The sequence below is a fragment of the Orcinus orca genome, chromosome 11 (genome assembly GCF_937001465.1).
Source record: "Orcinus orca chromosome 11, mOrcOrc1.1, whole genome shotgun sequence".
Classification (NCBI taxonomy): Eukaryota; Metazoa; Chordata; class Mammalia; order Artiodactyla; family Delphinidae; genus Orcinus; species Orcinus orca.
The window spans coordinates 33,375,594-33,390,582 of record NC_064569.1 but is presented as its reverse complement, the minus strand read 5'-3'; the positions used below and the strand labels follow the sequence as shown (position 1 = coordinate 33,390,582).

At 39.5% G+C, this 14,989-nt stretch overlaps 1 protein-coding gene across 1 annotated transcript in view; it reads right to left on the bottom strand.

Annotated features, from left to right (window-relative positions):
* The window catches only part of LOC125960460 (uncharacterized), a 35,272-nt gene that overhangs the window by 10,186 nt on the left and 10,097 nt on the right, over positions 1–14,989 (bottom strand). Inside the window, exon 3 of the mRNA XM_049694464.1 lies at positions 15–156. Within this exon, the coding sequence (XP_049550421.1) occupies positions 15–156 (142 nt within the window). The remainder of the gene's footprint in view (positions 1–14; positions 157–14,989) is intronic.

Below are 14,989 nucleotides of genomic sequence, written 5' to 3'. Positions count from 1 at the left end.
ACAAAGCAACACACAGACGAGCTCAAGGAGGCAACATGGTCCTGACTGTGGCTTTGGGAAGGGGCTGGTTGAAGGAAGTCAAGGAATGTCAAGATCAGGGTGTTGGATATAAGTACAGGCATACCTCGGAGACACTGCAGGTTTAGTTCCAGACCACTGCAAGAAAGCAAATGTTACAATAAAGTGAGTCACACTAACTTTTTGGCTTTCTAATGCATATAAAAGTTATGTTTACCCTATACTGTAGTCTATTATGTGTGCAAGAGCATTATGTCTAAAAAAAAGCAATGTACATATCTTAATTAAAAAATACTTTATTGGGCTTCCCTGGTGGCGCAGTGGTTGCAAGTCCGCCTGCCGATGCAGGGGACACGGGTTCGTGATCCGGTCCGGGAGGATCCCACATGCCGCGGAGCGGCTGGGCCTGTGAGCCATGGCCGCTGAGCCTGCGCATCCGGAGCCTGTGCTCCGCAACGGGAGAGGCCACAACAGTGAGAGGCCCGCGTACCGCAAAACAAAAACAAACTTTATTGCTAAAAAATGCTAACCATCGTCTGAGCCTTCAGTGAGTCATAAATTTTTTTTTTGCGGGTGAAGGGTCTTGACTCAATGCTGATGGCTGCTGCCTGATCAGGGCTGTGTTTGCTGAAGTCTGGGTGGCAATTTCTTAAAATAAAACAATAATGAAGTTTGCTGCATCAACTGACTCTTCCTTTCACAAACAATTTCTCTGCAGCAGGCAGTGCTGTTTGGATAGCCTTTTTTACCCACAATAGGACATCTTTCAAAATTGGAGTCAATCCTCTCAAACCCTACCGCTGCTTTATCAACCAAATTTATGTAATATTCTAAGTCCTTTGTTGTTATTTCAACAAGTTTCACAGCATCTTCACCAGGAATAGATTTCCTCTCAAGAAACCACTTTCTTTGCTCATCCATAGGAAGCAACTCCTCATCCATTAGTTTTACCATAAGATTGCAGCAGTTCAGTCCCATCTTCAGGCCTCACTTCTAACTCTTGTTCTCTTGCCATTTCCACCACATCTGCAGTTACTTCCTCCACTGAAGTCTTAAACCCCTCAAAGTCATCTGTGAGGGTTGGAATCAACTTCTTCCAAATTCCTGTTAATGTTAATATGTGGACTTCTTCCCATGAATCATGAATGCTCCGAATGGCATCTAGAATGGTGAATCCTTTCCAGAAGGTTTTCAATTAACTTTGCTTAGATCCATCAGAGAAATCACTATCTATGGCAGCTATAGCCTTATGAATTGTATTTCTTAAATAATAAGTCTTGAAAATCTAAATTATTCCTTGATGCATGGGTTGCAGAATGGATATTGTGTTAGCAGGTCTGAATACAACATTACTCTCATTGTACATTTCCATCAGAGCTCTTGGGTGACCAGGTGTATTGTCAACAGTCATTTTTTAATTTTTTATTCATTTAAGTCTATTTAATTATTTATTTTTTCGCAGTGTCGGGTCTTAGTTGTGGCACATGGGTTCTTCATCGTGGTGCTTGGGCTTCTCTCTAGTTGTGGCACGCAGGCTTAGTTGCCCTGCAGCATGTGGGATCTTAGTTCCCCTACCAGGGGTCAAACCGGCGTCCTCTGCATTGCAGGATGGATTTTTAACCACTGGACCACCAGGGAAGTCCCCTATTGTCAACAAACAGTCATGTTTTGAAAGGAACCTTTTTTTCTGAGCAGTAGGTCTCAATGATGGGCTTAAAATACTCAGCAGAAGTGTTGTAAACAGATGTGCTGTCATCCAAGCTTTTTTGTTCCATTTATAGAACAGAGGCAGAGTAGATTTAGAATGCTTAAGGGCCCTAGGATTTTCAGAAGGGTAAATGAGCACTGGCTTCAACTTAAGGTCACCAGCTGCATTAGCCCCTAATAAGAGAGTCAGCCTGTCCTTTGAAGCTTTCAAGCCAGGCATTGACTTCTCCTCCCTAGCCATGAAAGTCCTAGAGGCATCTTCTTCCGGTGAAAGGCTGGTTTATCTATATTGAAAGTCTGTTGTTTAGTGTAGCCACCTTCATTATTTATCTTAGCTAGATCCTCTGGATAACTTGCTGCAGCTTCTATATCAGCACTTACTGCTTCACCTGTGCTTTTGTATTATGGAGAGTTTCTTTCCTTCAACCTCATGAACCAACGTCTGCTAGCTTCAAACTTTTCTTCCACAGCTTCCTTACCTCTCTCAGACTTCACAGAATTGAAGAAAGTTGGGTCCTTGCTCTGCATTAGGCTTCGGCTTAAGGGGAATGTTGTGACTGGTTTGATCTTCTACCCAGACCACCAAAACTTTCTCCATAACAGCAATAAGGCTATTTTGCTTTCTTAACATTCCTGTGTTCACTGAAGTAGCAGTAACTTGTCTGTTTGGTGCAAGAGGCCTAGGCTTCAGCCTGTCTTGGCTTTCCACATGCCTACCTCACTAAGGTTAATCATTTCTACCTTTTGATTTAAAGTGAGAGATATGCAACTTCCTTTCACTTGAACACTTACAGGCCATTGTAGGGTTATTAATTGGTCTAATTTCAATAGTGTTATTTCTCAGGGAACAGGGAGGCCCAAGGGGAGGGAGAGAAATGGAGGGATGGCTAGTCAGTGGAGCCGTCAGCACACACACTACATTTATCAATTACGTTTGCCATCTTTATATGGGCATGGCTGGTGGCACTTCAAAACAATTATAATAGTAACATCGAAGTTCACTGATCACAGATCACCATAACAAATAATAATGGAAAAGTTTGAAATATTGTGAGAATCACCAAAATGTGGCACAGAGACAAAAAGTGAGCAAATGCTGTTGGAAGAATGGCGCCAATAGACTTGCTCCACATAGGGTTGCCACAAACTTTCAATTTGTAAAAAACACAGTATCTGTAAAGCGCAGACAAAGCAAAGTGCAATAAAATGAGGTATGCTTGCATTGAAACTGTCTGCAATGATTATGGAATTCGGGCTGGAGAGTGAGATTGAGGGGGATTCTCTGGGAGGTAGGACAATGATAGCAATAAGGAATGTTAAAGGGTGGAATCAGTGGTGTGTCCCTGGAAGAAGGAAGTGTTTTTGCATTAGAGTGGAAGAATGATGGTTAAAATTGACAAAGAGAAAGGCAGAGAAAGATGACTCCTCCTCTCAGGCCTTTGCTTTGTGGGGTATGAGAGAAGGAGCAACCTCTTCTCCATGGGCCTCTAGTGAAAATGGTGTGATAAGAAGGCAGCCAGTGAAAGCATGGGTTGGGGGAGGCACACCCACTGGGGGAGACAGAAATAGAGAGGGTATGTAAGAGCTAGGTCTGGATTTGCTAGTACGTAAGAGAATTTCGACCTACATTAAGCAAATGAGGAATTCCTTGATCTTATGAAATAAAAAGTCTCAGAAAAAGCATTGCAGGGTCGGTAAGATGACTTTACGAGATCATCAGAGAAGGATCATGCTTGCTTCTTGAGACACCATTCTTAGCACCTGGCTTTTGACCTCATCGTACCAAGATGGCTCCTGTAATGCCAGACATCAAGTTCTGTTTACAGAAGGAAGAAGAGAAAAAGGGCAAAAGTGTGTGCCAGGTTGAGTCTTTCCCTTTTAATAGCAAAATAATAGTTTTTCTGGAAACTCTGAAGTAGACTTGCGTCTACATCTCATTAGCTAAAATCATGTCAAATGACCACTCCTAGCTTTAAAGGAGCTTGAAAAATCAAAATTGTTTGACCTGGGGCACATTGATATTCCAAGTAAAATTGGTATTCTGTTAGTAAAGAATAAGAGATAATAGAATTCTGGATATGTAGTAAGTGAACACCAGAGTATTCATGTATTACGATCTCATGTTGTTCTAAAAGGTACTTAAGGAGGTTTTACAAAGATGTTAAAAACATAGCAAAGATTTTAAGAAGTCTTAGAGATAGGGACTTCCCTGGTGGTCCAGTGGTAAAGAATCCACCTTCCAGTGCAGGGGATGCAGGTTCGATCCCTGGTTGGGGAACTAAGATCCTACATGCCGCAGGGCAGCTAAACCCGCGCGCCACAACTACTGAGCCCTTGAGCCCTTGTGCCACCACGGCACAACTAGAGAGAGAAAACCCGCATGCCACATCCAGAGAGAAGCCCGCATGTCGCAACTAGAGAGAAGCCCACGTGCCTCAACGAAGACCCGACATAGCCAAAAAAATAAAAAGAAAAAATGTTTTAAAAGTCTTAGAGAAAAAGCAAAGGAGAAATAAAAATAAGATCATACATTGGAGATGGAAGTGGGATTCATTCACAGAAGTTGCTATAAGCTTTCTAGCAGCCAATTCAAAGAGGAAAGCACTTTAAAAAGGAAACTCCGTGTCGTTAGAAAAGGGTTTGTTTGGTTGGTTGGCTGGTTGGTTGGTTGTTGGGGGGAGCGCTCCAAAAGGCATAGTAAAAGGGCTAGGATGGGTGGGCAACCACCAGAGGTAGAGTGATTTATTGGGGAGAAAGTACAGAGCAGTAGCATGACAGCAGTACTTCAAAAGACAGTGTAAATACTGGTGGAGGAGGGAGATTATGGTTTGCCATTGTGAGAGTGATTGAAAATGACAGAGATTAGAAGCATGTTAGTATCAACTGGCTTTGAGGTTCAACACTGCTCCAGGCTAAGGCCTCTGATGGTGTCAGACCTGATGAGGCTGAAGTCTAGACCTCTGTCAAGAGTCTGCAGCCTTCCTCTTATACGCATTAGAACAGTGCATGGTCTGTGTTGTGAGCTCCTCAGGAGACATCCGGCCAGATGAGAGGGACGCGGTTCCTAAAGTGTTCTCTTGCTGAGTAACTGAGAGAGAAGGAGGCAGAAAGCTGTGTTAGTTCCAAGGATCTCACTTCTCAGTGTAGTTTGGGCCCAATGTGACTTAAAAGCTATAGTTTCCACTTAAGGAAATTAAAACTCTCTTCAATGTGCAAGTAGTACTCACATTCCTAAAGCTGTCTCTCCACAAACAAAAGTTTGTGGGTACTCGCACCACTTCCATAGATGGTAATAATATAAGTACTATTGATTCTAAGACATGATTGTATTTAGCTTATTTATCTGTGTGTCTTTTTTTAACATCTGCAGTATATTCTAAATGAATAAGGATCTAGTGTTTTAAATTCCTAGCATCTAGGACAATGCCTGATAAATAAATAATAATAAACATGGCTTAACAAATAAACATTTAGTTCTTTGTAGTTTTTGTATCTTTTATTTGCTTCTCATAGTATTTTAAAAACAGCATTATGGAAAATTCTGGGGACTTCCCTGGTGATCCAGTGGTTAAGACTCCTCATTTCTACTGCAGGGGGCGCAGGTTCGATCCCTGGTCAGGGAACAAAGATCCTGCATGCTGTGCAGCACGGCCAAGAAATTTAAAAAAAAAAAAAAAAAAGGAAAGAAAAGAAAAGAAAAATCTGGATGAAACCATAAAATAGCTTATTAAAGAAATTATTAATTTTTTAAAAAACCTGGGACAAAAGCTATTTCCAGAGCTAAGTGCTTTGGAATGTCAGATTTTCTTTTTGCAAACAAATAAAATTTAAAAAGTTAAAAATCCACATTCTAAATATACCTCTGATATTAGAATTTTAGAAAACAAATAATGCTGTGAACATACTGCTGCTCTAGTTGTCATGTAAGTACAAGGAAATGTTAGAAATTCTTTGTTGAAGTATCTTTCCTCTCAGTAGGTTCTTCCTGACTCTTCCCACGAGGCATACTATTGTCCATCGTCATCTGAAATCCATTTTCTTTTCTAAATATTCCTCTTAAATTTGGCAATAACATATGAAAAGCATTGTTAATTAAGTATATCTTTCTTTTAAGACTTTAGCCAATAGTGTGGTGGTTCCTCAAAAAATTAAACATAGATTTACAATGATCCAACAATTCCACATCTGGAGATATACCCAAAATAACCGAAAGCAGCGATTTGAACAGATACTTGTACGTTAGTGTTCAGAGCAGCATTATCCACAATAGCCAAAAGGAGGAAGCAATCTGAGTGTCTGTCAACAGATGAATGGATTAAAAAATGTGCTATATATATTTTACTCTCAAAAAGGAAGGAAATTCTGACATACGCTACAACATGGATGAACCTTGAAAACATTAAGTGAACTAAGCCAGTCACAAAAGGGCAGATAGCATGTGATTCCACTTGCATGAGGTGCTCAGAGCAGTCAAATTCATAGAGACAGAAAGCAGAACCGTGGTTGCCAGAGGCTGGGGTGGGTGTGAAGGGGGAATGGGGAGTTATTATTTAATGGGTACAGAGTTTCAGTTTGGGAAGATGAGAAAAGCTCTAGAGATGGATGGTGGTGATGGTTGCACAAGAATGTGAATGTACTTAATGCCCCTGAACTTAAAAATGGCTGTATACGTAAAAATGGTTAAAATGCAAATTTTATGTTATGTGTATTTTACCACAATCAATCAATTAGTCAATAAGACTTTAGCTCATGTAAAGATCTAAACAGTTACAAAATTAAAGGAAAAAAATCACCATTTTAATAGTTATAACTAAAGCAATAAATAAAAAGTGACCATAGCTTTGTGTCACTAAAACTTAATAGCAGAGAGTAATCTACTACAACATAAAATCACCTGGAAACAACGATTGCTGCAGAAAAAACTCCATTCTAAACATCTGTGTTAGGTTAGCTATGATAAGATGTCAGGTTGTATTTGGTAGAAGTGAAAGATTTGTTGCAGAAATTCAGAATCAGATAGTTGTATCCCAAAATAACCACAAATGTTAAAAAGTCAGTTCTTAACAAATTAATCTGTAGATTCACCCCCATTCTGATCAAAATCTCAGCAGGATTTCTTGTAGATATCAGCAAGCTGATTCTAAAATTTTTATGTAAAGGCAAAGGAACAAGTATAGCCAAAACAATTTTGAAAAAGAAGTTGGAGGACTCACACTATCTGATTTCAAGATTTACTATAAATCTATAGTAATCAAGACAGTGTGGTTTTGGCCAAAGGATAGACATATAGATCAATGGAACATACAGAGTCCAGAATTAAATCCTCAAAAATATGGTCAATTAATTTTTGACAGTGGTACAAAGGCAATTCAATGGAGAAAGGTTAGTCTTTTCAACAAATTGTGCTAGAACAATTGAATCCACATGCAAAATATAAACTTGATTCATACCTGACACTTTACATAAAAATTTGCTTAAAATGGATCATAGACCTAAAGCAAAATTTTAAACCATTAGAGGAACGCATAGGAGGAAATCTTTGTGACACTGGGTTAGGCAAACTGTTCTTAGGTATGACATCGAAACCATAGTTCTTAAAAGAAAAAAATGATCATTGGACTTCATCAAAACTAAAATTTTTCCTCTTTCAGAAACCTCAAAGAAAATGAAGATAAGCAACAGATTGCAAGAAAATATTTGCAACTTACATATATGGAAAAGGACTTGTAAACAGATGTAAAAAGAGCTCTTTAAACTCAATAATTAGATACAATGGAATATTATTCAGCCATTAAAAGGAATGCAACTTTGATATATGGTACAACATGGATGGACATTGAAACATTATGCTTAGGGAAATAAGCCAGACACAGAAGGACAAACATTCATTTATATGAGGCACCTAGAATAGGAAAATTAATAGAGACAAAAGGTAGAATAGAGGTTACTAGAGACTAGGGGAAGGTAGGGGAAAGGGGGTGTTAGTGTTTAATGGGTACAGAGTTTTTGTTGGGGATAATGAAAAACTTTTGGATATAGGTAATGGTGATGGTTATACAACATTGTGATTGTATTTAATACCAGTGAATTATATAATTATAAATGGTTTAAAAAGTTAAATATTATATATATTTTACTAAAATTTTGAAAACATTAATAAGAAATAACCACATTTTTAAAAATGCACAGAAGTTTTGAACAGATACGTCACCAAAGTAGATGTACAAATGGCTAACAAGCCCATGAAAAACTGCTCAACATTGTTCATCATAAAGGAAATGCAAATTGAAAACACAATGAGATGCTGCTATATACTCACAAGAATGACTGTAGTTAAAAAAAAAAAAGAAGACTGACATACCAAGTGCTGATGCATATTTGGAGCACCTGGAACTCACATACACAGCTGGTAGAAATGCAAAATGGTATGGAACTTTGGGAAGATGTTAGGCAGTTTCTTATAAATTTGAACATAAAATGCCACGTGACCCAACAATCCCAGTCCTAAGTATTTACCCAAGAGAAATGAAAATTTATATTCGCACAAAACCCTGCATGCAAATGTTTATAGCAGCTTTATTCACATCACCAGACTTGGAAACAACTCAGTGTCCTTATACTGGGGAATGGATAAACCACCTGGGAATTCTACTCAGCAATAAAAAGGAACAAACTATTGACACAAGGAATAGCACTGATGAATCTCAAAAGCATTATTCTAAGTGAAAGAAGCTGGACTGGAAAAGCTATATACATATATCTGTATGATTCCATCTATATAAAATGGTAGAAAGGGCAACTCTAGGGGTGGAGAACAGATCAGTAGTTGCCAGGAGTTAGAGATTGAGGGGAAGTTTGACTACAAAAGGGCTGAATGAAGGAAACTTTTTGGGTGATGAAATTGTTGTACATCTTTACTATTCCGGTGGTTCTGTGACTCTATGCGTTAGTCAAAACTCAAAGTAGAGTGAATTTTACTGTATTAAATTGAAATATAAGTTTTTAGAAATAATCACATATATGATAATGAAAAGTGTAGTTAATAATAATAATAATCCTACCAAAACGAGATGTGTAGGAGTGGAGACGTAGTACCTTCAAGTACATACCCCCAGGTAGAAAATCCACAAACTGGAGGATAATTACCATTTCAGAGGTTCTCCCCAAGGAGCAACAGGTCAGAGCCCCACATTAACCTCCACAGCCCAGGGTCCTGCACCATGAAGACAAGCCCCCAGAATGTATGGCTTTGAAGGCCAGCAGGGCTTAATTTCAGGAGAGATACAGGGTTGTGGGAAGTAAAGACTCAACTCTTAAAGAGCACACACAAAATCTCACCCGCTCTGAGATGCAGAGCAGATGCAGTAATTTGAAAGGAAACTTGGTCAGATGAACTTGCTGCTATTGGAGAGTCTCACAGAGAGTAAGGAGGCTATTGGGACTCACCTGGGGGCAAAGACGCTGGCAGCTGCCATTGTGGGAAGCTCATCCTACCACCAGGACACTGGTGGTGGCAAGAGCTATTTTGGAATCCATCCTCTAGCTTATTGGCACTGAAACCTGGTCCCATGCACCAGCTGGTCAACACAAGTCCTGGGATACCCCCAAACCAAGCAGCTAGCTGGGGAGGGACACAGCCGCACCAACAAGCAGGCCAGCTGCCTTAGGACCCCCTGAGTCCCAGCTGCCCCAGACCTGGTCCCACCCACCAGAGGGCCCAGGACCAGGCACCACATACCAGTGGGCCAGAACCCAGGCATCACAACTAGTCATCTGACACAGCCCTGCCCACCTGCAGTCCAACACCAGCTCCAGGAGCCCTGTGCCCCACAGCCAGAGACCCCAGGACCCTGCTTCACTTATCAGTGGGCCAGCACTAGGCCTGGGACCTGGCCTCCACTCCCAGGGGGTGGGTACCAGTTCTGGGACCCCTGTGGTCCCACAGTCAGCCCTGCAGCTAGCCATGTCAAGACCCAGTGCCTCCAGCAGGCTGGCACCACCCTAGGATTCCATGGACCCCCACCTCACCCACCAGTAGGCTGACAACAGTTCAAGGATACCTTGGGCTCCTCAGACAGCTGCCCCAGGATCTGGCCCTGCCCACCAGCAGGTCAACATTAGCTCTAGGACCCCTGGTCCTGCAGCCAGCTGCCTTGTGACCTGGCCTTGCCCACCAGCAGGCTGGCACCAGGCATGGGACTCCCTTGGCCATGCAGACAGCCATGCCAGGATGTGGCCTTGTCCATGAGTGGCCTGCAGCCTCTGCACAAGGCAGGGCCTGGCAACCAAACAGGCTGGGGACCAGTTATGCCTACCACACCACCCACAGTAGTCAGCTCACCACAACAGAAGGATACATGCAGCCCACATAGAGGGCACCCCTAGAGCACAGAGATCTGGTTACCAAAGGGAGTATGCTTCTGGGCCCCATGGGACATCTCTCCAAAACTGGGAAATGTAACCAAACTACCAAATACATAAAAATAAAATTAGGCAAAATGAGGTGACAGAGGAATATGTTTCAAATGAAGGAACAAGATAAAACTCCAGAAGAAGAACTAACTAAAGTTGAAGTAAACAATCTACCCCCAAAAGAGTTCAAGGTAATGTTCATAAAGATGCTCAAAGAACTCAGGAGAAGAATGGATAAACACAGTAAGAAGTTAAAAGTTTCTAACGAAGAGTCAGAAAATATAAAAAAGAACCAAACAGAGCTGAAGAATATAATAACTGAAATTAAAAAAATACGGTGGAAGGAATCAGCAGTAGATTCAGATGAAACAGAGGAATGAATGGATCAGCGACCTGGAAGACAGAATAGTGGAAGTCACTCAAGCTGAACAGAAAAAAGAAAAAAGAATTCTAAAAAATGAGGACAGTTTAAGAAACCTCTGGGAGAACATCAAGCATACTAACATTCACATTTTAGGGGTCCCAGAAGGAGAACAGAGGGAGAAAGCAGTAGAGAACATATTTGAAGACATAACAGCTGAAAAATTCTCTAACCTAGGAAAGGTAACAGATATCCAGGTCCAGGAAGCACCGAGAGTCCCAAAGAGGATCCACCTATAGAGGACCACACCAAGACACGTTGTAATTAAAATGGCAAAAATGAAAAATAAAGAAAGCATGTTAAAAACAGCAAGGGTTGGACTTCCCTGGTGGTGCAGTGGTTAAGAATCCGCCTGCCAATGCAGCGGACACAGGTTCAAGCTCTGGCCTGGGAAGATCCCACATGCCATGGAACAACTAAACCTGTGCACCACAGCTACTAAGCCTGCACTCTAGAGCCCGTGTGCCGCAACTACTGAGCCCGCGAGCCACAACTACTGAAGTCCACGTGCCTAGAGCCATTGTTCCGCAACAAGAGAAGCCACGATGATGAGAAGCCCGCACACCACAATGGAGTAGCCCCCGCTTGCCACAACTAGAGAAAGCCCGCGTGCAGCAACGAAGACCCAGTGCAGCCAAAAATAAATAAATAAAATAAATAAATTTAAAAACAACAAGGGAAAAGCAACAAGCTATGCACGAGAAAACTCCCATACAGCTATCAGCTGACTTTCCAGCAAAAACTCGGCAGGCCAGAAAGGAGTGGCATAATATATTTAAAGTGATGAAAGGGAAAAATCTACAAACAACAATACTCTACCTAGCAAGGTTATCATTCAGATTTGAAGGAGAGATGAAAAGTTTTACAAACAAGCAAAAGCTAAAAGAGTTCAGCACCACAAATCTGGCTTTATGAGAAAGAGACTTCTCTAAGCAGAAAATAAAAGACCACAACTAGACTATGAAAATTAGGAAAGGAAAAATCTCACTGGTAAAGGCAAATATACAGTGAAGGTAGTAGATCAGCCATGTATAAAGCTAGAAGGAAGGTAAAAAGGCAAAAGTAGTAAAATCATCTATATCCACAATAAATAGTTAAGAGTTACAAAAACCAAAAAGGTGTAAAATATAATGTCAAAAACAGTAGAGTTAATACTTATCTTTCTCAAGGTATTCCAAAAACTTGCAGAGAAAGAAATACTTCCAAACTCATTCTATGAGTACAGCATCACCCTGATACCAAAACCAGACAGAGATAGCACAAAAAAAGAAAATTATAGGCCAATATCACTGATGAACATAAATGTAAAAACCCTCAACAAAATATTAGCAAACTAAATTCAACAATACTTAAAAGAATCATATACTGTGATCAAGTGGGATTTATCCCAGGGTTGCAAGGATGGATCAATATCTGCAAATCAATCAGTGTGGTATACAAATTGTGTGATATACAAATCAGTGTGATTAACAAGTTGAAGAATAAAAAGTATATGATCATCTCAATAGATCTGGAAAAAGCATTTGACATAATTCAACATCCATTTATGATAAAAACTCTCAACAAAGTGGGAATATACTTCAACATAATAAAGGCCATATATGGCAAACCCTCAGCTGACATCATGCTTAATGGTGAAAAGCTGAAAGCATTTCCTCTAAGACCAGGAACAAGACAAGGATGCCTACTCTCACCACTTTTATTCAACGTAGCTTTGGAAGTCCTAGCCACAACAATCAGACAAGAAAAATAAAAGGAATCCTAATTGGAAAGGAAGAAGTAAAACTGTCACTGAAAAGATACTACACATAGAAAATTCCAAAGACGCCATCAAAAACTGCTGGAACTCCTCAAGGAATTTGGTAAAGTTTCAGTATACAAAATCAATATACAGAAATTTGTTGTATTTCTATACACTAACAATGGACTATTAGAAAGAGAAATTAAGAAAACAATCCCATTTACAATCACATCAAAAAGAATAAAATACCTAGGAATAAATCTATCTATGGAGGTAAAAGACCTGTACTCACAAAACTATCAGAAGCTGATGAAGGAAACTGAAGATGACACAAACAGATGGGAAGATATACTGCAGAACTAGAACAAATAAATCTAAAATTTGTACAGAAACACAAAAGACTCCAAATAGCCAAAACAACCTTGAGGAAGAAAAAGCTGGAGACGTTATGCTTCCTGATTCCAAAATATACTATAAAGCCCCAGTAATCATAACAGTATGGTACTGGGACAAAAACAAACACACAGATCAATGGAACAGAATAGTAGGCCCAGAAATGAACCCACACTTATATGGGCAATTAATCTACAACAAAGGAGCAAGAATATACAATGGAGAAAAGACAGCCTCTCTAATAAATAGTGTTGGGAAAACTGGAGAGCTACATGCAAAAGAATCAGTCTGGAATGCTTTCTCACACCACACACAAAAATTAACTCAAAATGGATTAGAGACTTAAATGTAAGACCTGAAACCATAAAACTTCTAGAAGGAAACATAAGCAGTATGATCTTTGACATTGGTCTTAGCAATATGCTTTGGATATACCTTCTCAGGCAAGGGAAACAGAAGCAAAATAAACAAATGGGACTACATCAAACTAAAAAGCTTTCACACAGCGAAGGAAATTGTCAGCAGAAGAGAAAGGCTGCCTACTGAACGGGAGAAGATATTTGCAAATGATATATTTGATAAAGGGTTAATGTCCAAAATATACAAAGAACTCATACAACTCCACATCAAAAAAACCAACCCAGTTAAAAAATGGTCAGAGTACATGAATAAACATTTTTCCAGAGAAGACATATGGATGGTGAACAGACACATGAAAAGATGCTCAACATCACTCACCATCAGGGAAATGCAAATCAAAACCACAAATATCACCTCACACCTGCCAGAATGGCTATTATCAAAAAGACAACAAATAACAAGTGTTAGCAAGGATGTGGAGAAAAGGGAATCCTTGTCCACTGTTGGTGGGAATGTAAATTGGTGTAGCCACTATGAAAAACAGTAAGGATATCCCTCAAAAGATTAAAAATAGAACTACCATATGATCCAGCAATTCCATGTCTGGGTATTTACTCAGAAAAAACAAAAACACTAATTCAAAAAGACATATGCACCCCAGTATTCACAGCAACATTATTTACAATAGCCAAGATACAGAAGCAAACTAAGTGCCCGCCAACTGAGGAATGGATAAAAAATGTGATATATATACACACACACATATATATACAGTGGAATATTACTCAGCCATAAAAAAGAAGCCTTGCCACTTGCGACAACATGGATGGACCTGGAGGGTATTATCCTAAGTGAAATAAGTCAGACAGATACTGTATGATTTCACTTATATGTGGGATCTAAACAACAAAGTAAATGGATGAACAAACATAACTAAATAGAAACAAACTCACAGATATAGAGAACAAACAGGTGGTTGCCAGAGAGGAGGGCAGTGGAAGGAGGAGAGAAATAGGTAAGAGAGATTGAGGGATACAAACTTCCAGTTATAAAATAAATAAAATGTACAGCTATGAAATGTACAGTGTGGGGAATACAGTGAGTAATTATGTAATATTTTTGTATGGTGATAGGTGGTAACTAGACTTATCATGTTGATAATTTTGAAATGCATAGAAATATCGAATCACTATGTTGTATGCCAGGAACTAATATAGTGTTATAGGTCAATTATACTTCTAAAACAAACAAGCAAGCAAACAAACTTATAGGAAAAAAGATCAGATTTGTGTTTACCAGAGGTTGGAGGGATGGGGGAGGCACAACTGGATGAAGGCAGTCAAAAGGTATAAACATCCAGTTACAGAATAAATAAGTACTAAGGCTGTAATGTACAACATGGTAAATACAATTAACACTGCTGTACATTTACATGAAAGTTGTTAAGAGAGTAAATCTTAAGAGTTCTCATCACAAGGAAAACATTTTTTTCTATTTCTTTAATTTTGTATCTCTATGATATGATGGATGTTCACTAAACTTATTGCAGTAATCATTTTGTGATGTATGTAAGTCAAATCATTTTGCTGTACACCTTAAACTTATACAGTGCTGTATGTCAATTATGTCTCAATAAAGCTTGAAGGAAAAAAATAATCCTGTAGATCAATTGAGGTGATTAGTGAAACAATGAGTATATGATCAAGAAACATGAAAAATATCAACACAGATACTGCACAGTATGTGAGGAGATGTGCTAATGTAAACATTTTGCCAGGTGTGATAAAGACAAGGTGATTCTGCACCAAAAGCTGTCTTTCAAATATGCATTGGTAAGTGGATCACTATACTACTGCAACGATAAACCCAAACCATATTTTAAAGAATACTATAGAATTAACCACTATATGACATACGAAGAGCCATAATAATATATG